Source organism: Electrophorus electricus, chromosome 11 (assembly GCF_013358815.1).
Source record: "Electrophorus electricus isolate fEleEle1 chromosome 11, fEleEle1.pri, whole genome shotgun sequence".
Lineage (NCBI taxonomy): Eukaryota > Metazoa > Chordata > Actinopteri > Gymnotiformes > Gymnotidae > Electrophorus > Electrophorus electricus.
In genome coordinates this window covers 13443801-13469144 of record NC_049545.1, presented here as the reverse complement: position 1 = coordinate 13469144, position 25344 = coordinate 13443801, and the positions used below count along the sequence as shown (strand labels likewise).

The following is a 25344-nucleotide window of genomic DNA, read 5'->3' as shown; positions in this document are numbered from 1 at the left end:
TATCCATTTTCGGCAGAACAAATGTGGCTGTGGATATAATCAATTTTAAACATATACATATGAGTATACAGTATTTACATATACTCACAATGCAGCTTATGTAAATTTGGCTTAAATACAATAACAACAATACTATGCTGTGATACAATGTTCTCATTCCTTTACAACGCACATGCAGCTTCAGCAACCGCACTCGCACGCACACACATGCACGCTCGCACTCCACTCATGCGCACTCAAAAACACGCAAGCAAACTAATGCAATGTCCCACTCAAACACACCACCAACCTCGCTACAGGTTTAGTGTCTCGAGCTAAATGTCAGCTGTTATTGTTCCGTACGCTTTGCGAGCTTCCACTGGTTCGTCTAGGGGACGCCACCCACTGTCAGACACGGGCAAATGGACCACTGATTAAATGACCAATTCTCAAAAGCAAGAACACCATGACATTAAAAACAGACAATTCAAGTTCTTGAACCTTAAAATCAGTGTAAAAATATAAAGTACCTGCATAAGTAATGCATGACATGTAGGCCACAAAAAGGCCACCTGAAGAAAGGAAAAAAAAAAAGAGACTTGTACAATGAACTGAAGAGAAACGTTCAGAAGAAAAGAAAAACAAAAACACACACATTTTATATATATATATATATATATATATATATATATATAAAGAAAACATTTTCAAGCCAGTTAAATGCACCATTTTTCTTCGTTTTGTCCATCTGAAATAGGTGAGACTGACAAAAGAAATTGGGGGGGCCAAACATCCCCGAGACCCCTTTATACGTCCTTGCCTTCCCCTACACCAGCGAGGGGTGTATGTACGCATGTACGTCTGCACTTGTGATGTCGTGCAGGGGGCGTGGCCATGGGCGTGGCCGGATCACCCGACGGCCTTGTGCTTGCCGCCGCAGCAGCCGCACGCCACCCCGCAGCGGTGGCAGGCGTGCAGCGGCGGGTAGCAGCAGAGGCACGGTGCCAGCAGCGACAGGCCGAGCAGGGCGAGCCAGCGCAGGCAAAAGCGATCGTCGCCCGTGTCGCACGAGCACGGGTCCGAGTAGTCGCCCTCGGGGTCCGACATGCAGTGGTAGAGCAGGCTGTCGGCACACCACATAAAGCTGACGCGGTGTATGCACGTCCGCACGGGGTCGGGCGCGTCGTGGCAGCGGCCACGCCTGTTCTCCTCGTGGTTGAACACGTCCCGGCAGTAGACGCAGCGCGAGCGCTCTCCCTCGTCTCTGCGCCTCTTGCCCTTGGCCTTGAGGGAGGGCGGCTGCGTGGCAACCACCGCGCTGCTGCCGTCCGCCGCGCCCCGCCCCGACTTGTGGCCCGGCTCGGAACCGGCCGTGTACGGGTAGCTGTATTCGTGCTTGGGCGGCTCGCTCTTGGCCAGGTGCACGTACGAGTCCGCGTCGTCGGCCTGGCGGAAACGGTCGCGGGCGGCCGCGTGCCGGTAGTCCTCGTAGCCCGTCAGCCAGGTGCGCTCGCGCGGGTTGATCCGCACAATCTCTTCCTCCTCGTCCAGGAAGCTGACGTGGCGTGGGAACTTGGGAACCTTGCCAAGAGAGGACAAGCAATGAGGACCAGACTTAGGAGCTGCTTAGGAGCTGCTCAAAACAGGCCTTTCCAATTCCAGATGAGCCCTCCCTCACTTCCTCATGGGATAATCCTCACTGCAACAGTGCACAGCTGGGTGTTTTTTTAAGTAAGCCTTTTTTGATTTACAGCTAATGTTCAGCCTCGACCCATCCGAAGCAGCTTCTTACAAAAACAAATGATAATGCCATTAAGCGCTGCTACTCTCAAAAACAGAAGTCTGGCCATCCCTTAGTCATGGATTTTCCATGCGACAGAAAGTAAGGAAGGGACATGGGTAGGTATTTAACATAGAACTGCGACCGTGCTACGAGGTCGCCACTCTGGGAGAAGGTAAAATTTGTGTCTGTCACACATTACATGTGCAAAGAGCTGGCTCTGATTCAGGCTAAATAACGCAGGTAACCCACCTGGTCCAGGAAGTAGCGCTCGGAGGTCCTGTACTGCTCGTGGAGGTGCTCCAGGATGCAGTGGTGGCGGTGGGGCTCGTACAGGGTGGAGGTGGCCAGTGTCTGCATGGCCAGCTCCTTCTTCTGGGAGGAGTTGGAGGAGCTGTCAGTGGCGGTCTGTGGCAGAGACACCGAAAGGTCCAGTCAAACCCACGAGCCTGCCAGCAGGCTGCACACATACAGCCAAGCGATCAGCTTTGCTTATGGTAGAAGTAGCACTGCCCCAGCTTATGGGTAAAAGCGTGGCGCGAGGGGGTCATCGCCGAGGAGGAGAGGCCAGCGGCACAAGACTTGATAAGACGCCCAACCAGCAGGTGCTGTGCTGAATAAGTGCAGTTTTCCATGATCTCACGGGGCCCTGGCATTGCCCCATCCGCGACCATACACAATACCCTATGCACGCCCACACTCACACACACACACACACACACACGTCAGCCCACATCAGTCTAACTGACGTGACATGGCTCGACTTCAGTGCGCAATTTAAAATAAATAAATAAATACTTTAAAAAAAAAAAAAACACCCTCAGGCCACATGATTTGTGGTTAAAAACAAAAAAAAGTCTGTTATTAAAGAAGCTGTAAATGCATTCATCCTGCTGGAGTTTTGGCCATCGCACACAAAGCTCAAAGTTCTGGTCCATGACATCATCGGGCACAGAGCTACGGAGGACCCCCTCGTCTGAGGGCACCCGCATATGGGCTTCGGCTCTTTCTGAAGGGGGAGACACGGGGCCTCTGGAACCAAACTTCCAAGAACTCAATTAACGTGACCACAAACGTGGCTCGACTACTAAATCGTGACAAAAGGAAAGCGTTACCCGTTAGGCTCACTTTGTCGTGCATCGTCGAGGAGAAGAGCTTGCTGTGCACTGTGGATGCGTTACCGTGAGCACTGAAAGCCTGCGTGCGTGCGTGCGTCAAGTCAGGCGCAGGAGAAACGAGGATGGCTTTGCGCCATGCCGGCCATCCCCGCCGCCAGGCGGGTGCAGAGCGGTCGGCTCGAAACACAGCCCCACTTCAGGCTGTCCGAGAGGCAGCGGAGATGGGCCGTGCCCTGCGGCTCTTTCATTCCCTCTTCTTTCCTGCTCTCTCTCTCCCTTTTTCTCAGCCTGACCACAGATCCAGCAAGTGAACAGAAACACAGACCGCCCCCTCCTCCTCAACCTACCCAGGCTGCACTCCAACGAAAACTCTGGCTCGCTCGCAAGACACAAAACACAAGAGCGGTGCAGACAGCCAGCTCCCTGTGGAGGTGGGCTGAGCGGACAGACCGACGGGCAGACACTCGGACAGGCAGGCAGACGGGCAGGCCGGATGGGGTGCGGCCTTGGTGATTAGTGGCTAGGAGTCTGGATGTGCTGCTTCCTTTCGGCCGCACTGCAGGCCTCAACCACCGCCGGCTCTCCAACCACCACCTGCCAGGTGGAGCGTGCACAAACGCACGCACACGTACCCACGCGCGCGCGCACACACGCACGTACACAACCACACGCCCTCCACAGCAGGCGCCTGCACATTCACACACACAAAACGGCTTACAGAAAAATATTATGCCATGCACTAGGTACTTTTTCCATCAGCTTACACAAACCCCACGCACAAGTAGGCCTGCACATTAAAATACAGCCCACGATACCGGCATCTTTTTAGCGACCTGACAAACACCTAACAGTCGTCCTCCCTTGAATTGGAGACTTAAGTGTGGATTAGGGTTGACCAACCTTAAGGAGTCTTGGTCAAGTAAGACAGACCCCAAAATAGGAGGTTTGCTCAAGCGCCGCTGCTGTGAATGGGAGTCTCTCCACAGTGGCCCAAGCCGGGCTGTCTCTCCCTCACTCTCGCATCCAACACCTGGCCCCAAGAGGTCGGTCCGATCTGTGCATCCCCGTCATGCTCGCACAGAGCCCTCAGAACTGCCGGCCAAAGGCAACACGGGCGTCCCTGGCCACGCCGCCAAGAGCCCGGGGCCTACGTGATTTAAGAATATGTTTAGGAGGACAGTTGGCCTGGGGAGATGATTAAAAACACAGGCCTTTCCGATGGGGTACGCGGCCGGACCAAGCGCGCGGGGGGGGGGGGCGTTGGGCGAGCCGAGTGGGAACAAAACGAAGGGAGTGGGGGACAGAAGCAGCAAGACGGAGAGAAAGCAGACGCAGCAGACTGAAGCAAAACCACCAACCGCCTTCAAAATCTGCCATCTTATCAAAGGGCTCTAAAGTTAGCGGCTTGCTGGAGATAAAGGGGGACTTCAAAAGGCACATGTGGCTTCGTTCGGATTCAAAGGCATACCTTCACTGCAAGGCCAGCAAATCCCACCTCCTTAATGACTCGCAATCAGCGGTGGGGGAGGGGGGGCAGGAAGATGATGGGGGGGGGGGGGGGGGGGAGAGATTTTAGTCTTTTGGGTAATTTCACAAACCGGCCCCTTTCATTAAATCTGAGAGTCAAAATGGCCAACCCCCCACGGCACCAAACCAGGCCTGAATGTCGTGGCGAAGCGGTTCAAACTAGATGGGCGATTGCTTGACCCCACGAGACATGGTGAAAGGGGGCGAGTGGAGGGTGGGTGGGGGCAGCCCATCAGTAACCAAACAGCACAGAAAGAATTTGATCATAAAGTAACTGGCACCCAAAGGGGAATTAGACATCAAACAGTAGGCACAGCTGCCTGAAGCTGGGATATGCATGGAGAAGGCTTTCCAGTTTTGTTTGGAGGACATTTCTTAGAGCATGCGCGACACTGTGTGCATCAAGGCCGACGTGACACCTGGAACGAACCACAAAAGATCTCAGACTAAAATGTTTATCAGCTAGAGGCTTAGGTATGTCTGGTCCTGCCACACGTCAGGCAGAAAGTACGGAAGCTCCATCAAACGCATGTACCCGTTTCTCCATTGCAATTCATCCAGACAGCTGCTACTCAAATAACAGATGAGCAGGAGAGGAAGCTAAGGGCGGAAAGAAGGACCTACTGGTTTAAAGGAGCGATGATTCCCACCCCCAAGGCTCTCCTCAGGGTCGTTAGCCCTTCCTCTCCCACTTCCTCTGAGCGTCCTCTAGGGCCTGAGCCAGGAGCTCCACAGACAGCATGGCCCCTCCCTCCTCTTGGCTGCACCTCAGCATGGGAAGTTGTCAATCAACAGGCACCTCCCCTGTTCGCCGGGAGCAGGTCCAGCCTTTCCCTCAAACGTACTCGAGTGCGTTTACCGGCTCCACCTGAATCACTTGTATGCGTGTGCAGGAGGTAGGCAAGCGCCACTCAACTCGAAGAAGACCCCCCCCCCACCTTTTTCTCGCAGCTCTTGGCTCTCCGGTTCCGTGCCTGCTTGGTGCTCACTTTCATTTGGTTCCAAAGTGCCTCGCGGAGTCGTCAAACAGTTCAGCCCAGCGCCCAAGCGGAGAAGCAGCCTACACCCACAGGCACACCACTGCGACCAAACGCACCCTTGTTGACTTAAACGCCTGGCGTGAGCCTTATCTGGCAAAATAAGGGTGAATGTGTTATACAAGCCAGTGTTCCTGAGCACCCTCGCGGCGATCACGTGACAGGTCTTCGCGCACTTCCAAACAACCCGCACGGCATGGCACGGCTCAGGACAAAGATCGCGTCGGAGCACCGTCCAATCGCCCCCGAGTCTCTGCGACACTTTTTTTTTTTTTTTAAACGGTGTGGGAGGTACTGCACAGTCGCAGACAGCACAAGAGGTGGACAGGCCTGCTCTACCGCTGAGCACCCAGCAAATGACTCATTCATTCTCTCTCACTCTCTTGCTCGCTCGCTCGTTCTCTCGCTCACTCTCTCGCTCGCTCACTCTCTCGCTCGCTGATTGATGTTATGGCTGACGCAACAATGTCTTGAGAGGCATGTGTGTTCAGCCCTGCCCTGGCTTAGTTTAAGGACAAGTTACAGGAGTTTAAAGAACGAAGCCCGTGAACAAGCTGCATCCGGTATTAACTTTAATTTTCAGTTTAATAACTCAAGGATCTCTGCTCTGCAACTTGGCAGGACCGTTGTCTTGCTCACCAACTTCTTTCCAAAGGAAGGCAGCATGTAATGAGTTCTTCCAGACATTCTAGTTCTAGGCCTACTATTACAATGTGTGTGTGTCCGCGCGTGAGCGTATTTAAGTGCCCCACCCTGTTCAATGGAAATGGTTCAGCAGACTCTGAATGACTGCTCTGCCCTGATCTGAATGGACTAAAATAGTGTGGGGTTAAGTATAGGGAGGAATGTACACCCAGCCTCTGGCAAAGGCAACAGCAGCAGCTCACCACCTCTGCCACACACACACACACACGCACAAACACATGCGCACGCACACACACGCGGGCGCAGGTGCACACACACACACACAAACGTGCACAAACACGCACACAAACACACAGGCATGCACACTCTAATAGCTCATAGCTGTAAATTCACAACAGCATTTCTGCTGTCTGTAACCACATGCCTCCTACCAGCAATATCTGGAAAGGTCACAGGGCCGAGCCACCGACCGTGCTCTGTCGGGGGGGGGGGGGGGGGACTGGGGGGACTGGGGGGGGCTTCCCTGCTGACTCAGGGAAGCGCCTTAACCAAAATGGTACAAAATAATCAAATGAACATTCAATATCAGCTCCTGCCCTCAGACCACCAAAACCCCAAACGGACGGTCTAGTTTAAAAGAACACTGTGTAAATTCCAGGATTTTGGAAAAACCCCCATGGATAGAATTTCCGATGGAGCTTAGCCATAGACTCTTTTTGGCTTGAAACCGAGACAGACAGTGAGAGGAAAAGAAGCTGCAAGGTTTCCCTTGTGCCCACCCCAGGCCCCACCCCCCCATGCTTGGCGGCAGTAAATCATGATGGCAGTTAGCTAGGAAGCAGCTGCTAATGATAGTTTTACTGAGGGGAGCAGGAAGTCACCTTCTGACCCCGCCTGCTGCTCCTCATCTCCCATGACTGGAACCAAAAAAAAAAAAGGAGGGGGGCAAGCAAGGAGGTGGGGGGGTTATAGACAAAACACGCACACACACACACACACACACAAACACAAACACAAAGCAAAGCTACAGAAATCCTCCCTATGTTTATCCATCGCCCCCACCATCTCCACCAAAACAAAGGGCCGTCTCTCCTACTGCAACTCTCTGTGGGGTAAAAATATCACAAGGACCCAGCCTTTTCTGGGACGCCTCATACACACCCAGACGGTCTGGAAAAAAGAAGGAGAGGAGATGCGCGCAGGAGCAAACAGATGGTGGGAGGTGGACCTGTGAACCATGTGGGTGAGGATGGCAAAGTTACGGTCCTTCTCAATCTCGGCTCCTCTCAGGGTCCGGTGCACAGCGCGCCAGGGCACGTGAGACGTAGCGGCCGGTCGGGCTGCCCCCTAGGGTGTCGAGGAGAAACGAGGGCGTGCGATCGCTTTCAGAGGTAAAAGGGGCTTACTGTAAATACATCATCGTCGCCCAGCTCTGTCTCATTCTGGAGTGTTGAAGAGGAAGTCGTGGAACCTAAAAAAAAAAAAAAAAAAAAACCCACCCACACACACACACACACACACACACACACACACACACACGAGCCATCAGCGGACAAAACCGCACATATCCTGTCTGTTAGGAGGTGGCGAGATGGTGAGGTGGGGGGAGGGTAAGTGTGGGAAGACCGAGAGAGACAGACGGATGGAAGGAAGAAGAGAAAGAGAGAGAAAGAAAAAGAGGAGAGAGAGTGAAACACACAAGAGGTCACACGTGACGGCTAACTAGAGGATGAAATGCGACCCCAGGCAGCCATTCCAGAGCAGACCGGTGAGGCCCGCGCACGCAACTGCATCGGCAGCATGTGGCACACGGTGAAGTGCTGGCCGCATTTAGCTCGCCCGCGCATCCGGGGCAGGCCACGCTCGCTCGCTCAGGGAGCGGAACGTGTACGTTTCGCCATGGAAACAGTGAGTGTCAGCCCGGAGAGGGTCTAAGCTTTTCTGCCTGTTATCGGCACACGTGACGGATGCAAATTAAAGCCCCGTTTAATGGTTATGGAAAAGTAATGGTCGAGTCTGCCATGTGGGATTCCGGCGATAAAAACTACAAAATAAAGCTTACACTCGCACCGCCCCGGCAGACAGGAGCGTGGCCCCATGCCCCGCCGCGAAGACAAGAAAGACTCGGTCGGTATTCCGGGGAATCTTGGCAGACCCACCTTCAGTGATGTCCTCCAAGGCCTTCCGCACGCCACGGTCGAAGGCGCGGGCGTCAGCGGGACTCTGGAACGTGAGGCCACACTTCTTGTTGTCGACCTTCCAGTGGTGAAATGTGGGCGTGGCCTTGGTATAGATCAGATCCTTTCGCACGAAGCATTCCAAGATGACCTGCCAGTCAAAACAATGCAGCACCATTAAGAGGCACATGCGCCAGCTCCGCAGCGCTAAGGAACAGGTCGCGAGCACCAGTCTGATCCTACCTGTTTGTCCTTGAGGCGCTCCCCGTGGATGAGAAAGTCGCTGTGGCCGCTCAGCTCGGCAGTAGTCACCTTACAGACGCCCACCCTGCTGAGGCCGCCGCCCTCTTGCGCTAGCCAACCACCACTCGAGTCATCCCGGGTCATGACCACCGCTTTGACGCGCACGATGTAACTGTCACTGCGAGAGAGAGAAATATAAGACAGGACTTTAATCTCCCCAAGAGTAAGAGCAGGGCAAAACGTGCAGCCACGCGCATAAGTCATACATCTGGGCCGCGCACAGAACAAAAACAGAGCAACGGAGTTATGTTGCACACGCCGACGAGGCAATCGGGTATGAGCCACTCGAGCTGAACGCAGACAGCAGGCCAGTGGCAGATCCTGAGACACACACTCGAGTGTAAATGTAATGAATGTCAGGAGACAATAACATAGAAGGGGAAAAATCTTTAAAGAAAAGAAGAAAAAAAAAAACCCCACTTGAAGTATCTGCAGAGGAACTGGTCAAAAGCTTGGGCACAGTTTACTTGCACGTTCGCTGGACTTGGCAATGCAAACAGCTCAGTGAGACTTCTCTCTCACTCTTCCTCTGTAATGCTTAGCAAGCCAGGAGTCAGCCTTATATGGTAACCTGAGTCAGTGTGTTCAATAATTAACTAGGGAGGGAGAGAATGAAAGACACAGAGAAAGTGAAGGAGAGAGAGAGGGGGGGGGGGGGGGAGAAGGAGAGGCCATGTCTCAGGGCCCAGAAGCCACTAAATCAATAGACTCCAAGCATTGGGGAATGGCAAAAAGATCTCTCCCTCTCTCTCACACACGCAGGCGCGCACACACATGCATGTTAGGACATCAGTCTTTTGCTTCACAGATGCCATAATAAGTGTAGAGCAGGAGTGAGAGCAGGACTCAAAGAGGAGAGCAGCGAAAAAAGGGGAGGTGCGTGTGTGCGCGCGCGCGTGCACACAGCAAGATTACAGTTAATAACTTGGAGATCCAGAGAGCGAATGCACATCTAAATGTACTATAACGAGGACAGGGGCTCCACACGGCACAGTCATCAAACGTCAATCCGTAATTAAAATGCAAATCAAATACAAAGTCCAATAAAACAGGGTGTCCCTCATAGTGGGCAGGGGAAACGCTGGGAACGGCTGATCTGATGTCCAGCCCTGCCCTGATCCCTCGGGTCTGTGTGCAGGGGACACGTGGGGTTTGGTTTACCCTAGTCCGCCCGAAGCTCACAAGAACGGAGCCTTAGATCTGACTGACCCCCCCCCCCCAACTAGAAGGTACAGTGTGTACACACATCAGGAAAGAGCAGAAAAAGGATGCATCAGTTAGCTAGGAAAAAGTTTTCACGTGAACCATTTATTTAAAATGGTGAATTTTAGAGGTTGATATTAATGCTGCTTCTCCAGAGATACTGAGGCGGCTCAGAGGGACTGGGTGGGCGGGTACCTGGGTAACGTGCCTGGTGCACACCCTGGCGTCGAGTCCCTCTAGCCCCGCCTCCTACCCCCCCCCCCCCTTCCCAAGTTGAAGGAAAGAGCGTTAAGTAACGGCTTCTTATTAACGACGGCTAGACGAGCTCGACGTGGAAGTCACCGCTTTTGAGGAGCGGAGCATGGCAGTCTGACAAAATTAAACCTCACTAAAATAGAGGCGTGATAGAACTCGGTGCACTCGTCACAAACGCTGTCGGGAAAGGGAAAATGTCACCGATATACGTGTGTGTGCGTGTGTCTGTGTGAGTCATTCTATCCATCTGTGATGTGGAAATTAAATTTAAAAAAAAAACGCCCCCCCGGGTCCCCTTCTTTTTCATCTTTTCCAGTTTTGTGTCACCCCTCTCCCTCTGCTCAGGGGGACCCCAGGGAGTGTCGGACGGTTAACGGGGGGAAGGGGGCGGGGCTTGTGCCCTGCCCTGGCGAGCATGTTGGTGTATGTCTGTGACCTAATCAACAAAGAGTCAAATTTTTTGTTTTCATCCCTTCACCAGTCGCTGCAAGCAAGAAATGTTTTGGGATTAGCAGGTTTCCTTTAAGATATTCAGACACGGACCGCGCCTTTAAACAAACACTCCGTTCAATGTTAAATAAACACTGCATTTCAAGAAAATAATCCTGGAAAATAATCTTAATAGGCCTGTGCTTCAAAATCATTTATCCTTCCCACTAATTGGATATTCCTCAAAACAAGCCTTCAACTATGTTCTGGCTCTCTACGCCTGCTACTCCCGCCTTAACTACATTTCCCAACTGCCCCGTGTTCGCGTGTCGGTGTAGTTCTAGGTTCCACTGGATTTAAAAGACCCCCAGATCTCTGGATTGCTCCACACTAGGACCTGCTTTTCTTTATGAAACCAGGTTCAGGAACCAGCTAATCAGTGCACAAGCAACCTCGGCGTTACGAGCTGACAGATCTGATAAGACACGAGAGTATAATGTGAGGCTACGCGATTTTGCGGTGAAGTTTCACTGTCCATGGCCGTGGTTCCGTTTAAATGAGAATTGAGAAAACCATCTCAATTCTGCTCGCGTCATTATATTCTGCACGCCACAAATCCTTGACAACAGGCTGTCAATCAAGTATGCTCACTGGAATATTAGGCCACCGCCCAGACTGTTCTCAGATAGGACCGATTAGCCAGTTTGGTGTTTTTTTTAATCAGTCTTTCATCATGCTTCTGGTCTATTTTTATAAGGGGGAAAAAAGTAAAAGTAAACACTCCAAATAAGCATCATACGCTTTAAAAAAAATAAAATGTTCCCCGTGTCTGTAAGCAGTGCAGGAACCTCAGGGAAATCGTCAAAAAAAAACAACAACCTTGTTACTTGATCTTTGATTTTTTTTTCCAAGATAACCAATTGCATTTCCTCCCGGTACATTGTCACATGAAGCAGATGTAATGGGCAGTCCCTCATGTAATAAGTTCTTTTTAGAAGCACGCACTGCTGTTCTTCGAGCATGTCGCCGGGTACTTTGACGTGGTAGCGAAGCATTTGTTTTTCCCTTTGCTCACAGGTACTGCATATTCATTAACCAAAATTAGTACACCAAGTGCAAAAGACACACGAGTAAGAGTATCATGTAGTTTATAACAAGCAATCTGCGGCTAGCAGCACAAGACAGGTGGGAACCGAGATCGCATCACGATACTTCGGTCCCAATACTAAAATAATGCCTTTTTGAATATGATATTGCAATTTTCTTTAATATCTGGGATTCATTCTTTTCATTCCTCGTTTTAATTAACAGCAGTAAAAAGGGTTATATAAAATAATTACACCGAACAAGCAAATAAACGACTCAATTTATTCATCTCACAAGAACAGTTCTAAAATAGTTCTCTCTGCACCCAGAATTGTCCTTTAGGTGAAGTTGTCATCAAAGTACAGGAAGATATCAGATCTAAAAGACTGTATCTAACATGCAGCTTTCACCGCACTCTCGTTTCTTCTAGTAACCAGCCATGCAAGAATCCTTTATGTAACCTTAAAGTGCTTCATTTCCTTTAAACTGCTTTATTCACTGATGGGTTTTGTGGCCACACCAGAGTAAGTAAACAGCGCAGTGGAAATGGTTGGACGTCCCGAGAGACGTGGCGCGCATAACTAATAAACCCAAAACCAACCAATCACAGAACAGCTCAGCAAGGTTGGAATCGGCTTGAAAATTAGGCTGCTTGGTTTCTTTACGAACGAGAACATTTTTCGTGCAGGTTTACTGATGCCTCTTACAGTGAACTTTCTCTGATTCAAAGCAGAACAGCAGCAGCATTTAAAACACAGACAACTGAATGAACGCAAGTTGTGTACGAAAATGTAGATTTCATATGCCAAGTCTTGTTAACACTTTAGCTGTGAATGGAAAATTCCCAGAAAACAGACGTGAGGAGTTGTATTTCAAGGCAGAAAACAATGAAAATGATCACTAAACTTAAACACACACACACCCCAACGACAACAAATGTATTTTCATATTAAAACAGTTGCTGCTTTCACCACCCTGCTATTCTCTTCCAGCTATTTAATTTTGTCAGCTTTGTTAATGAGTCAGAGGAAGCAGGTCACCGCTAGACAAATCTTAAGGTGATGTTGAAGGTCAGCAAATTAGAGAAGCAAAAAGGATAGCCGGGACAGCACTTCAGACAACACGAGGTCAAGCGCGCGCCAAGCCCAGACCGTGCAAAGAAGCACGGCTGTTCCTGGTGTCCCTCTACCGCGGTGGTAATCTCTGCGGTGGAAATGAGCACGTTTTACATGTCCCACTTAACATTCTGGGACACCTACCATCTGGCACGCAGGGTGAAAAAATAAGGGTTATAGTGTTACAGGCCTTCAACAGACGTGAAGAAGCCACACACACCCCAGTGACAGAATGTATGAAGGCGTCTGAAGCCATGACTCCCTCTGCTTGATGCGGTCCCAGGCTGGAAGGTGTCTCACCGCGTCCTCTCTCCCATCTGCGCTTAAGGTCCGCATGTGCGCGAGCAGGCCGGAGGCGAGCGGCTCGTGACGGCCCGCTGACACTCAGCCTATCCCACGCCCAGCTCGGGTGCGGGGTCGCCATGCGGGCCTTTGTGACACACCGATCTTGCAGGCTGCGACTCGCTGACCAGCCCTGGGTACAGCCCAAATTCTGACCAATCTTGCACGCTGCAGGTGAGAGCTTGATGGTTTTTGTTTATTCACGATGTTCACGGGATCCAAACTGAAACATGAAAACAATGCATTTTTCCCATAACGCGCAATCACAGTCGCAACAGGCGGTGAGATTCACATTTATAACATTCTGTGTGTTAGCAAGCAACGGGAGGGGCCCAGAGCTGACAGAGACAACCCTGGGCCAGTACTACGTCTGTGCAGGGTTACTGGTCGGGAAAGTCCACAGCACAACACAGTTTGGAGACTTCCCTCCTCCGTATGATAGACTGAAATGGACTGCTCTTCTGTCTAGTTTCACGTAATTTAACGAATTCAAGAAGACCGTTAGCCTCCGATTTGTCCCCCACCGATCGCAATGCAGTCACAAAGAAAGATTCCGGTTGGACAGCGTTCTCACAGAACACAGCTGGAAGTTCCATAATTTGTTTTAGCTATCGTTAGCTTAGTGGTCCTGTCAAAGACAGACAGACAGACAGACAGACAGACACAAAAAACAACCTTGGGCTATGATGGAATTTTGACAGAAATACAGATTACAGAACAATTGTATAAAGAACAGTATTGTTGTAAAAAAAAAATAATAATTCACGTTTGCGCCTCATGACTGCTTATGTCACAGGCCAGCGAAATTTCCAACAATAAGTTAAAAACATTCTAAGGATAGGTGTGTGTCAATCTGAGGAGTTACTGCAGATGTAAATGTAGCTCTCCTTTTCATGAGCATTACGAGATGGCAGAACTCATCTTTCAGACCTCCCATTCCACCGGTTTAGCGTACAGCCTGTAGTCACGGCGGCCGTGGCAGAAAATGAGTGATTTCCAAAATATCAGCCCAGATTCAAGCGCTCATGATAAACACACACAGATGCAGCACATCACCACCAGGACACACTCTTACCTCCTTCATAAATCAACAAAGCAGTGTGACTAACGGACAGATTTGCATAAAGGGCACCGACTACCTAGCAATGTAAGCTGCCACACTACTATAACACCCAAGTACCAGCCATCTGCATCACAAACAACCAGCAGTGGCTACCGGAGCCCTTTTGCTGAAGTCAGAAAAGCAGGACCCCCCGCCAGTTGCATCCCTGGAGATTTCTGCCTTAACGCACCAGCCCACGGGGGACCGGACATGAGAGAAGGGTGGTCAGCAGGCGATGGGGTGGATGCGGTTCTGATTTTGCCCCTCCACAGTTCAGTCTGTTGGAGCGGGGACTGTTCCTCATTTACAACACCGAACGACAGCAGACACACGGTACGTGGCTGTGACTCTTTTCACGGCCCTGACCAACGCCTCGAAATAAGAAGCATTTAATACGTATGAAATAAGCCTCTTCTCCAAGCACTGGGGACTCCAGCAACATCGAGCTGGCAAGGCTGCAGGCTAACCCAAGCCCTTTTTACCGATACTCATCTGGAGTCATCATTTTCAGTGTTGACGAAGCCCAAAGAGGAAATAATTAGCCATATGCGCCATGCAGATGAACAAAATGGCACCACCTAAACCACGAAGCAAGCCCACATCTACCGGGGCGGGTCACCACGCTCAGGCGAATTCAGCGATGAGGCGCATCACAATAGGCATCAATCACCTCCACCCAATGCAAATCTAACTTCTAGCGCTCGCTTAGGAACGGCCAGCACGGACCTCCCGCTGTGGAACCTGGGGACTCGAGTACTTTCCCCAAACCTTCCCCGTTTACCGCTGGAACGGAGATCTTGGGGAAGCAGATCTGTTCTAGTCTTTGTCCGCAGTTACGGCTGCCAACCAGTCAACCGCAAAGCGGAAGTAATCTGCTGCGTCAGTCCCATAATCTTATAAACAGATGTGTCCAAGGGTCATCAAAAGTCAACTAAGAATGACGCTATCATAAACAGACATCGCATTTCTGCAGTAGGAACCTACCTGACCGCATTCAGTGCTGTTAACTGTTCAGGTTAATACATGCACCAAGAACAGCAGGGTTGTTGTTGTTGTTGTTTTTTTTTGGTCTGCGACGCTCAGACTGCGTGCAAACAAACCAACTCCAACTCCCCTGATAGGCACATCCAATCTCTCGTGCACCTTCAACATTAGTCGTCTATTCACAGAGAACTTTTACAGGCAGCAAGCGGCACGCGCGGCCCCTTAGCCGAGCGGCCGCTTGCGGTCCCGCAGAGCTGAGAGCAAGCAGGTACACAGACCCGAGAAGGTGGCAGACGGCCACGTGGGAACGCAACGGGCTCGTTCGGCAGAGCTGTCCGCTCTGAAACCGCTCCTCATCAGGATAGCTCAGGATAGGGTGCCGAGCAGGCTTAGACCTTGCCAAGGGAGCATGCAGGGCTGCTGACCGTGGTTTAGGATGAGGAGCCGGGTCGAGGGGCCGAAGACCTCTCGTTACTCCATCTACGTACGGTCGAGGCGTCTCGCGGACCTCCCTCGGGCGGCCGGGAATCTTTGCCGAAGATCCTTTTAGGGGTTAGCGCTTTCCTTATAGTGGAGTTTGCGTGTTCACCGACCCCAGATCGCACGGGGCAGGAGGAAAGGCCAGGACCTCTTCCACTTCCACCGCTCGCAGGGCGTTCGACGCTCGTGGTTGCGGTCGGCCCCGAGCGCAACCTACACTGCCGCTCCTTTTCCCGGCCTGCGACCGAAAGGGAGGCAGCACGGTGTGATCACCCACACATGCATGAGTACAAGCTCCCCCGAGCCACCCCGCCCCCGTGCCCCTGCGCACCAGGACCTTGCACTTCACCACAACGTCCGCTCACACCATCCTCCCCGTCCTCAGAAAACCCGGCGGGCAGACGCCAAGGCTGTGGGTGTGGGGAGGAGGTGGAGGAGGACATGATGGAGGAGGCTGCAAGGAGGAGGGGAGGGCACAAACACACACACACACACACACACACACACAAAAAAAAAAAAAAAAAAAAAAAAAAAAAAAAACACCACACAAAACACGCAAGTGCCACTCGGTCGCTAGAACAATCTGGAAATACCAGCCGTGACTGGGCTTACCCGCTGCTTTCACTCATCTCCGCACGTCCGGCAACGGTGTTCAGGGCATCGGCGGCGTGAGGGACAGAGACCAGGCTCGGCCATGGGCGCCGTCTTGGGCGTGCGGGCAGGGCGCGTGTGCGAGCGCGCGTACACGCGCCAGAGCCTCAGCTATCCCCACATACGACGGATGATTCAGTCTCCTTGACAAACACACGGAGCGGGTGGAGGATGAGTCATCGTCAGGCAGCCATTCTGCCTTCAGCCGCCGGCCTACAGACCAACGCCGCTCTCGCTCCCTCTCCCTCTCTGCTTCTCTCCCTTCGTTCCTCTCTCCCTCTCTTGGAGTGTCAGTAGTGGAGAGAGAGAGGGGGAAGAGGGAGGGAGAGCGAGAGAGAGAGAGAAAGAAAATGTGATCTCTACACAGCATGGCTCCAATGCACCTCCAGCTTAAACTACAGCCAACGACACCCACACATGCTATGGGCGGATGCATGGGTAAGTGTGTGCATGAGAGAGAGATAGAGAGAGTGAGAGAGTGTGTGTGTGTGTGTGTGTGTGTGTGTGTGTGTGTGTGTGTGTGAGTGAGAGAGAGAGAGAGAGAGATCAACCTAGCATGAAACCCAGCAAGTGTAGTTACTCTGCACTTCCACATCAAACAATCCACCTACATGATGTGTATGCAGACCAAAAGGTTCCTGGTGCCTGTACTGGCACACACACACGTTCGCACAACATTCCTTGCTTCCACTAACAAAGGAGAGTTTCAGATGTGCCTATAGGAAAAAAGCCACTGAACTAAAGGATAAATGATGTGCATGGAATTTAAAAACTATACATTACGAAATGTTGATAACCCTCTTACTGGAGGAAGTGCACACGCCATAAAACGGTCACAACCGCACCCCTCCCTGAGGCCCGGCATACTGTGTCCCCAGACGAGGATTCTGGCACAGTGGTTTGGCAGTGTAGCATTGAGCAAAGGAATCCTTCCGCGCTCACCCAAGTCTGGGGCAAAGCCACACGGAACTTTCTCGTTTATCTGCATGCGAATGAAGAATCGGGAGGCACGTTCCAAAAAAAGAGCCAAGGCAAAAACGGTTGGTCCCGAGAGTGGCTGGAGGCAAGAGGTTGCCCTGACAGCTGGAGTCACGGCAACCCAAAGGCCGTCTCTGACAGCCGAACCACCTGCCAGACCACGTCTCGGGCTGTTGCTTTAACACGCAAGTGGGCGGTCGGGTGTAATTAAATTTTATTAAAGATAGTTACACTATTAGAACACATACAACAGCCCAGCGCAGCACTGTGAAAAAGTTAATGACCAAATATCAACTGACCTCTCGGTCGCCACGCACAGACCGCCCTGGCCCATACAACCTCCACGCACGCACACACACACACATACACACCCTCCCCCTCACGTTATGGCTAATGGGCCTCGTTCTCCCCAGTATTTCTGCAGCTGCCTGTCCTGCCCCCATGAAGGCTAATGACGGGACTTGTGTGGTGAAGATCATACTCCTTAGACAAATAATGACTTAGCTGAGTGGGTCACGAGAGGTCAGCTGCAACTTCTGTGCCACAGTGTCATGTCTAAGCCAAAATGGCACACTAACTTCTGGAACGGCCAGTTAAACCGTGACTTCTGCTAACAGCTACACAGTGCAGGAACTGGTTTTTGTGTGTCACACACACCAAATTGGTCATGTAGTAATTTAAGATAATAAGCAATAAGATAAGAAAGGCTTAGCGTGATTTGGCTGTGCTAAAACGTGTGCTCCGCCCGATCAAAGAGGAAACCTGATCTAGATAGTTAAGGTCACTCCACTCAAAAAAAAAAAAAAGCGTACCTGGTTAGTCATGTCTGCGTGGGTCTTTCAGAATCAGGCTATACGTCTCGCTGGGCCCACATGGCATAACCGCACGTAGGAGGGGACAACAAGCGTGTCAACATGGAATTAGACTCAAATACATTTTTTTAACAGTGCCCGAACATCAATTTCAGAAAAGATTTTAGGAGCACAGGAAGTATAATAAAGGCAAAATGTGTCTGCGGCAGGTAAGGAAACAATACTGAAACGAGTCAGTTATAATCGCGCGGCCTCCTTTAAAGAGTCCAGCATTTAATCAAGGTACACAGGTCAACACCACATGAGGTCATCTCCGGCAACTTAATACTCCACAGATAAAGTTTTCACAGTTTGATCTGATCTGCAGGGCTGGGAGTGAGAGACAGAGGAACCAGCTTTGAGGCTAGGACATATAATTTGTGGTCACATGGCACATACAGCGCGGCCAGCACAGCACCGTTTTGTTTTTTTCCTTCACTCCGGTTGCACAGATCAACACAGGCCACGACAGGTCACAAAACAACAACAACAACAACAACAACAACAACAACGCAAGAACCCTGTCCACACACACACAACCTTGTTCAGCGAGCGCGTTTTGGGACGGCTTCGGCTACGTCTCGACGCTCGCCTCGCAGTCACGTCTTGCGGTCACTCGCGTTGCATCCACAGCCCATGAGCTTAGGCGAGAGGACAGCTACTTGCCAATTTCTCACACATTCAGGACCCAGGTCCTGAATTCACACGCTCCGACACCATTTTCGCAGCAGATAGAAGTGGTAAACCTCACGTATCTGCAGACCCTAGTTGCCGTGAACGCAGTCGCAAAACTGAACCGTGGACAGGCTTTGCGACGAGGTGACCAGAACGCCTGAAGCCACACGGGAAAAGGGGATGGAACTGAGATGAAAATACATTCTTCGTTTGTTTTGTTGCGCTTGCCATTCTCCCGGGTTCGCAACTGAATCAGGCAGCTGCAGACTTGATTCAAAGCTCTCTTGTCACCACCACGCTGTACACACACATGAAAAGGAACACTAAAACCACAGCCAAAGGAGGCTCAGGCGCAGTAGCTTCCGCCCTCTTGGCAGGTGGGTCGAACAGTTGTACCAAACCTGATAAGGGCAGACTGTGACTTCCTTAGATAAGACTTCACTAAGCCCGCCGGGCCCACTCAACGCAAGTCCAGCAACAAGGGAGGAGGACTTGCACGCGCACGCAAGCTTGTAAAAGGCCTTCATATCTGCCATTGCTTCCTGTATTTGATAAATGTAATGCTGCACCAGCAAGACCCAAAGTACGCTGGATGTGCTGCGTGTTCCAGCACCATGGTAGAGGCGGATATTAGCAGAACTTTATTCCAGTGTCTAAACGGACTAATTGGATGCAGATACATGAGGGGGTGTTTATAAGCAGGGCTGGTTAAACAGCAGCCATGGGGCTGAATTTGGCCTTTAACCAGAACTACAGCCGATCTGTAACAATGCCTTTTTTTGATGCCAGGGGGTTGTACAAGCAAATAATAAAAAGAATGTAAACGTGGGATTTTCCAGCCATTTAGCATGAGTGGCCAGGTCAGAGATGTGCTCACACGGTGTCCACACTCAGCATAGCAATGCTGTTTATGAAACACAGGAGCCATTAAAAACGTCCATAAAAATGTTTGTTTCGTCATTTTTTTTTACTGAAATACATCAGATCTCATCTCTTGACTAAGCCTTTATGTACCAACAGTATCATAAAAATCAATTCAACCACTGGGAACCAAAAATATATGAATGCTAGTTTTTCCCCCCCTTTTATGAAAACTTGAGTAAATATTGATAAAGACAGCTCAGTATTGACACACACATCTTCATTTCGCTGCATTTCTTTGTGGACATTCAGACTCTCAGCATCATAGCTAGTGTGTTGACACACTAACATGCAACGTACAGGGCACATGAAGTGCCATCGCAACAGTCCTCTGCAATCACATACTGCAATAACATTTCCTCCCCGTTAGAAAACTACTCCGAGCTTTACAGAGTTTTACCATGAAGGCATGCCTGAAAAGACTGTAGAACACGAGCAGCTATTGTAAACTGTCCCTTCACCCAGAGCATTTGATGGTCAACTTCACATCCTGATTTAGAGATTCCAGATATAGGGTAGCCACTGTTTGCCTGCCAACACAAACAAAGGCAAGTTCGCACCCCCTTTTATTGTCTTAGAAAGGGGTTAACGAAACTGTTCTTGCTGGCCTTTGGCTTATTTTTGAATAGACAGTTATAGAACCGTACAGAGCAAGAGGCCCGAACAGTTGATTCGGCTTTCGGAGTGGTCGAAATTAACCTTGCGAGACGGCATGTCCTCGTGCGAGGCCATACTGGGATTCGGCCGTGCTGTGTCCAGGGTCACGGGAGGTTAAAAGGACCTTTATTAAAAAATATAAAATAAAATAAGCAGGCATTTGACAGTGAAAAAGGAACAACAGGTTCAGTAAGGCGCAGATAATGGTTTCCTGGCTGGGATGTGACTGAAGATCCATCAAGGCACCCCCCCCCCCACCCCTGCCCAGCATGGATTGTGGCAAGGAGGTGGGGTAAGGGACACTCCCCCAGGCACTCACTCATTCTCCAATGGCTCAGGGCCCTGTTTGTACAGGCTAGTTTTACAGCAGAAGAATGGCTACACAAACAAACCTTCCCATTTTACTACTAGGCTTGAGCAATAAAATTTTAGGAAACAATCAAATTAAATATTAACAGCCTAGCCGGTTGGGCAAGAAGCATTCGGTCATTTCCGCCGGGTTCTGGTTAGCAGGGACAAAACGTGCACCTACAAAGAACGTGGAACCATGATGGACCCACTATTGAGGAAAAGTAGCTGACAGGCAGGGACATGGGCATCGGTGAGCCCAAACAACAAGCCCGAAGGGTTCTTTCAATGCAAGTCACCGAGTTTCCACATGGATGAAAGAAGTGTTCTGCTTGCTGCAGGTACCAGAAACCGCATCAGGCACCGACTCAAGGGGTCAAGATCCAAACCACACACTCTTTATATAATGTCTTGGTTGGTGGTCAGTCAGCACGGAACAAGCACCACTGCTCTGTAGCATCACAATTTACACACTGACAGTCAAAAGGAAAAATGTACTCACACGTCATCCAACGACTACTACATAGATGAATGCCTTCAGTATTTAATTTTAGAAACAGACCAGAAGGGTGCTGAGATCAGAAAATAAACTAGAAGAAATCAAGGGCATCAAGCCCACATGTGTGAAAAAAAGTTTGTGAAATAACACCACACCATTCTCAACAACTTTAAAAAGGCCTGTATGGTTTATCCTCAGCAGGAGACATTATTTATTTATATATATATATATATAAAAATAAAACACAACACATTTCTTGATTTAGAACAATTTTATATCATGCTATTAACATAAAAAGGTCCTTCACAGTACCGAGCCTTCCCTAAAAAAAAAGTCTTAAAACACTTCTGAGCCCCAACATGACCCTGTTTCTTCAGCACTTGCTCATCACTTTCAACAGAAACCTAAATTAGAAGGGGTTTGTCTATTCAAGAACAGAAGTACCAGCCAATGCCTCTACTGAAGCATCTGAAAGCTATATGCTGTTATTCCTCTCCGTCACCTGCAAGAGTTGAAGTCTTTCCATCAAGCCACACAAACAGCAAATAAAATAGGCAAAACGTACTTTTGGACATAATGTTAAATATTATTCCCTCAAGACCAGTGTCCATTTTTAGGTAATGTCATATTTATTAATTAAACACACACACACAAACACAATGTTCCCATATAAAAGAGAAGCTGATTTATAAGCTAGCATTACTGTTAAATTGGGAGCCAACAAACACAAAAGGGTCTGCATAAAGCTGCATATCCTCTTACAGAAAATTAAAAGGTCACCATTACGGATCTTGGATCAATGAGACTGGCATACTGCTCTAAAATATACAGACTGGGCAACTGTCAGTATGAGATGTGTGGAAGCAGCCAGTTAAATGGAGTGACAGTCTACCAAATAAATTCTTCTCTGAATAGTTGAATAAATTCTATACCGACATTCTTTACCATATTTAATGGGCACCTAGAATACTCCTAGCCCACACAGTAACTGCAAAAGTGCAGCTATGATCCACAGATGTTATATTTGAGATATAAAACACTATTCATTTGATTTGTTGCAACACTGGTGCACATGTGCTCAGACTTTGGATTTTTATGTACAAGTGCAAATTGCATTAAATACAGATATGAACAACATCAAAATATGAAACTAAAAATGTCCAAAAAAGACACCTAAAAAGCCCCAGAAATTAACCCACACCTGTTGTTTCAAATGTTGTGTGGGAAGGTACACAAATTAACTATTCAAATAGATCAACAATGACAAAATGGTAACATACAGTGCAATGCCACTCCAAAGCTAAATTTTAAAGAAAAAAACAAGCCCGTGAACATACAGGTAAATACGACAATTTATATTATTCAGATACACTACAGGTTAATGAAAAATAATGATAATAAAAAATGATGGGTGGCATGTGAGACAGTATTTTTTCCCATACAGTAAACGTAGATACTGTCCCTCTGAGTCATTGAGAATGGGGATCTGAAATCGATTCTCCCTGTCCCGGATTGGGAATGGGAGCAGTGACCTTTGCTGAATGTCATTTTTCATTGTTGTCTTGTGTCATCACAGACACAGTCGGATGTTAGATGGGAATTACTGCTTATGATCAGTACAGCTGACATGGTTGGCCTGAGTATATGTATTTGTTCATGTAGGCCCGTCTAGCTCAAATGTCTGACACCGTGCTGTGGGAATACGTTTGACGTGGTTTCTATTACAAGAGCCTAAAATTGCTAACGTGAACTTCAATGGATAAAAGGGATTCAGCTAATGGCGGCTCCGTTGTCTTTTAAATAATCTTTGAAGCGAAACCTTACCTTCTTCCATGTACTGTGACTACTGAACTAATGAAAATGCAAATGTGATATTTGCTGGTGAATTATAACATTTTACCGCTAAAGTAATTCTTACTTCCAGAAAAGCGGGGGGGAAACAGTCGAAATATTCTACGCAACCCGGATCGATATTTCCTGTCATTATCGGTTCATTGCGTGCGCGTGTCGAGGGCGCGCGAGTGCAGTCATGAATGGAACGGGCTGAGGGTTCCAGCTTTTATGAATGGACCGGCGTCACGCGACCCTACCACAAACAGCTCCTCTGCCCTTGGCCCTTCCGTCTGACGAGCCTTAGCAGAGAGCCTTCATTCAGCCTCGAGGCCGATGTTGTATGTGTTGGATGTTTGAAATGTGATTTAATGTTCTCCGGATACGCAGAAGCGCTCGAGATATGCACGATCGTTTAGAGTAAAACAGTTCAGGACCGACGTAGCTTCGCGAGTGCATAAACCATCTAAGGCCTGATGTAGCATACAAGTATATGCCCCAAATATATAAGAGCAATTTCGAACGCAATGTAGGGCTAGGTAACTCCGAGTTCAAAGGGGAACTGGTTAAAATTGAACGGGTTTTCAAAATATTGTAAGCAAACCTAGCCTACATTCCAGGCCACATGAACATTTTTTTTGGCCTACTCGCACAGGCCTGAATTAAATCCATGCTAAGCAGTCCAAACGGTAATAACCATAAGCCTCATAAATCTTACGTGCAACGCATTCTGTAGCCGAGTCAACAAGGAGTCAAGAAGGCCAAGTGTGTTTTTATGAATGAAGCACTGTATGCAAATGAGTACGATTCAAAGGGGGAAAACAAATGGCGGATAGACTAACACCACTCAGCTCCTGTAGCCTTTTCAGTACGTACATGACAAATATAAGACGACAAATGAATTATACAACGATTCGGCAATAACCGACGATCGTTAGCTCCACATCGCCGGTCAATATTTCCTCACTTCCTACAGTGGGCATAACAGTTCAGGAATATCCTGAAACAGTAAATCCCTTTAGCTGCAAAATGTTTCCGAACAACCCCCCACTCAGTCTTTTCTCCCACAGAAGGGGAGGGCCCGATCCCCCTGGTTTTCATCTCCCACTGTCAATACTTACAGCCAACGCCAAACACAAATTCAACCCAAAATAGTTTCCAAAACTTTTCTCAGTACGACGTAGGAAACATTGATATTCAGACGAAAAAGTAGGTAACCTGCGATCAGATGCGTGCAACGTAATCGTCGTGGAAATTCGCAAAAGAAAAAAAATTCTAAGTACTTACTCGTTTGGGTGTGTTTCTTCAATCATTTTCTCTTTTCACCTAGAAAAAAATCCCACAGCGGGTGCAGTCTTTTCGTTCGTCATTTTCTGGCCACGCTTTTCACATAATCCCTCACATATCGTTCAGATAGTTTTTTTTTCTTTTGCCTTTTTGTATTCGGTTTGTTTTGTTCCCGTCTCCGTCTTGATGGGTTTTCGCTTCTTTTCCTCTGGAGCTAACCAGTTGCTGATGAAAACGTAAAGAAGACCGAATTCCCAAACCCGTGTATAACGTAAGCAAGTACACCCGGGTTATTTCCCCTTAGGATTGTCTCAGAGTGTTTGCATTTATTCCAAATTTCCTGTGGTTCTAAATAAGCGTTGATGTTGCTGAGGGTGGCCCCGTACGAGCCCCATCTCTGATTACTCCATGTTGGATTCTGCAGCAGGCAGCAGCCCAGCGCCGCCAACCGGGGGGGGGGGGGGGAGCAGGGCGGAAGCGATGACGTCAGCGTCGCTCCACATTCGACTGCAGGCAGAGCGACTTTAAAACTACTGTATTTGAAGAAATAACCCTATTGTGCTTTTTAACTATTGCATAGTTAAAAGTAAACAGTAACTCAATCTTATTGCAGTTGATTCATTGATGTATTTGCTGATATTGGTAATAGGACATACTAATTTAAAAATAAATTACCAAATGTTAAAATGTAACTGTTAAACAATATATCTACAATGTCTCGGCACTGAAAAGACTACTGAATTAATTTCATCTATTACACAACAGCAAACGGTTTTGAAGTGCTACTTTAGTGGGCCATTTCCTGCCAGACGTGTAATCGGGACCAAAGGTGGACAGCACTATCTGTCTCCCTGCTAATACTGAGAGAATACTAAAGATAAGTATGGCTTTGATCAGAAATTTGACAGGTATGTCAAATATGGATTGTCCAAATCTTTTGCACATCATCACTTTTAATCAGCACTTTCTCAAAAAGATTAATAATTAAACCGTTGTTCAAGCAATTACACAGGACATGAGTGCTGCTTTTGCCATATTCCCAACCAATAAATACTGCTATAAGCCAGATGGTTTATATTACAATA

The 25344-nt window shown here is 48.9% G+C and overlaps 1 protein-coding gene across 2 annotated transcripts; it reads right to left on the bottom strand.

Annotated features, from left to right (window-relative positions):
* Positions 1-685: 685 nt before the first annotated feature.
* Positions 686-24670, bottom strand: spred2b (sprouty related EVH1 domain containing 2b). 2 transcript variants are annotated; one of them, XM_035531892.1, is made up of 7 exons: positions 24260-24670; positions 16175-16356; positions 8507-8684; positions 8246-8414; positions 7493-7557; positions 2012-2167; positions 686-1560 (listed from the first exon to the last, which is right to left on the bottom strand). In XM_035531892.1, the coding sequence occupies exons 2-7, from the start codon at positions 16189-16191 to the stop codon at positions 889-891; spliced, it is 1257 nt and encodes a 418-aa protein (XP_035387785.1). In that variant the 5' UTR covers positions 16192-16356; positions 24260-24670; the 3' UTR covers positions 686-888. The 2 variants fall into 2 exon arrangements, with proteins under 2 accessions (XP_035387785.1, XP_035387784.1); XM_035531891.1 differs by lacking the exon at positions 16175-16356.
* Between the last annotated feature and the right edge of the window lie 674 nt (positions 24671-25344).

Bases quoted from the DNA above. Each gene is read 5' to 3' on its own strand.
- spred2b (XM_035531891.1), bottom strand. From the start codon at position 24,285: ATGATTGAAGAAACACACCCAAACGA. The intron at 8,685-24,259 runs GTAAGTACTTAG...TCTCTCTCGCAG, and splicing joins GAAGAAACACACCCAAACGA to TGACAGTTACATCGTGCGCG. The intron at 1,561-2,011 runs GTGGGTTACCTG...TCTCTTGGCAAG, and splicing joins AGCGCTACTTCCTGGACCAG to GTTCCCAAGTTCCCACGCCA.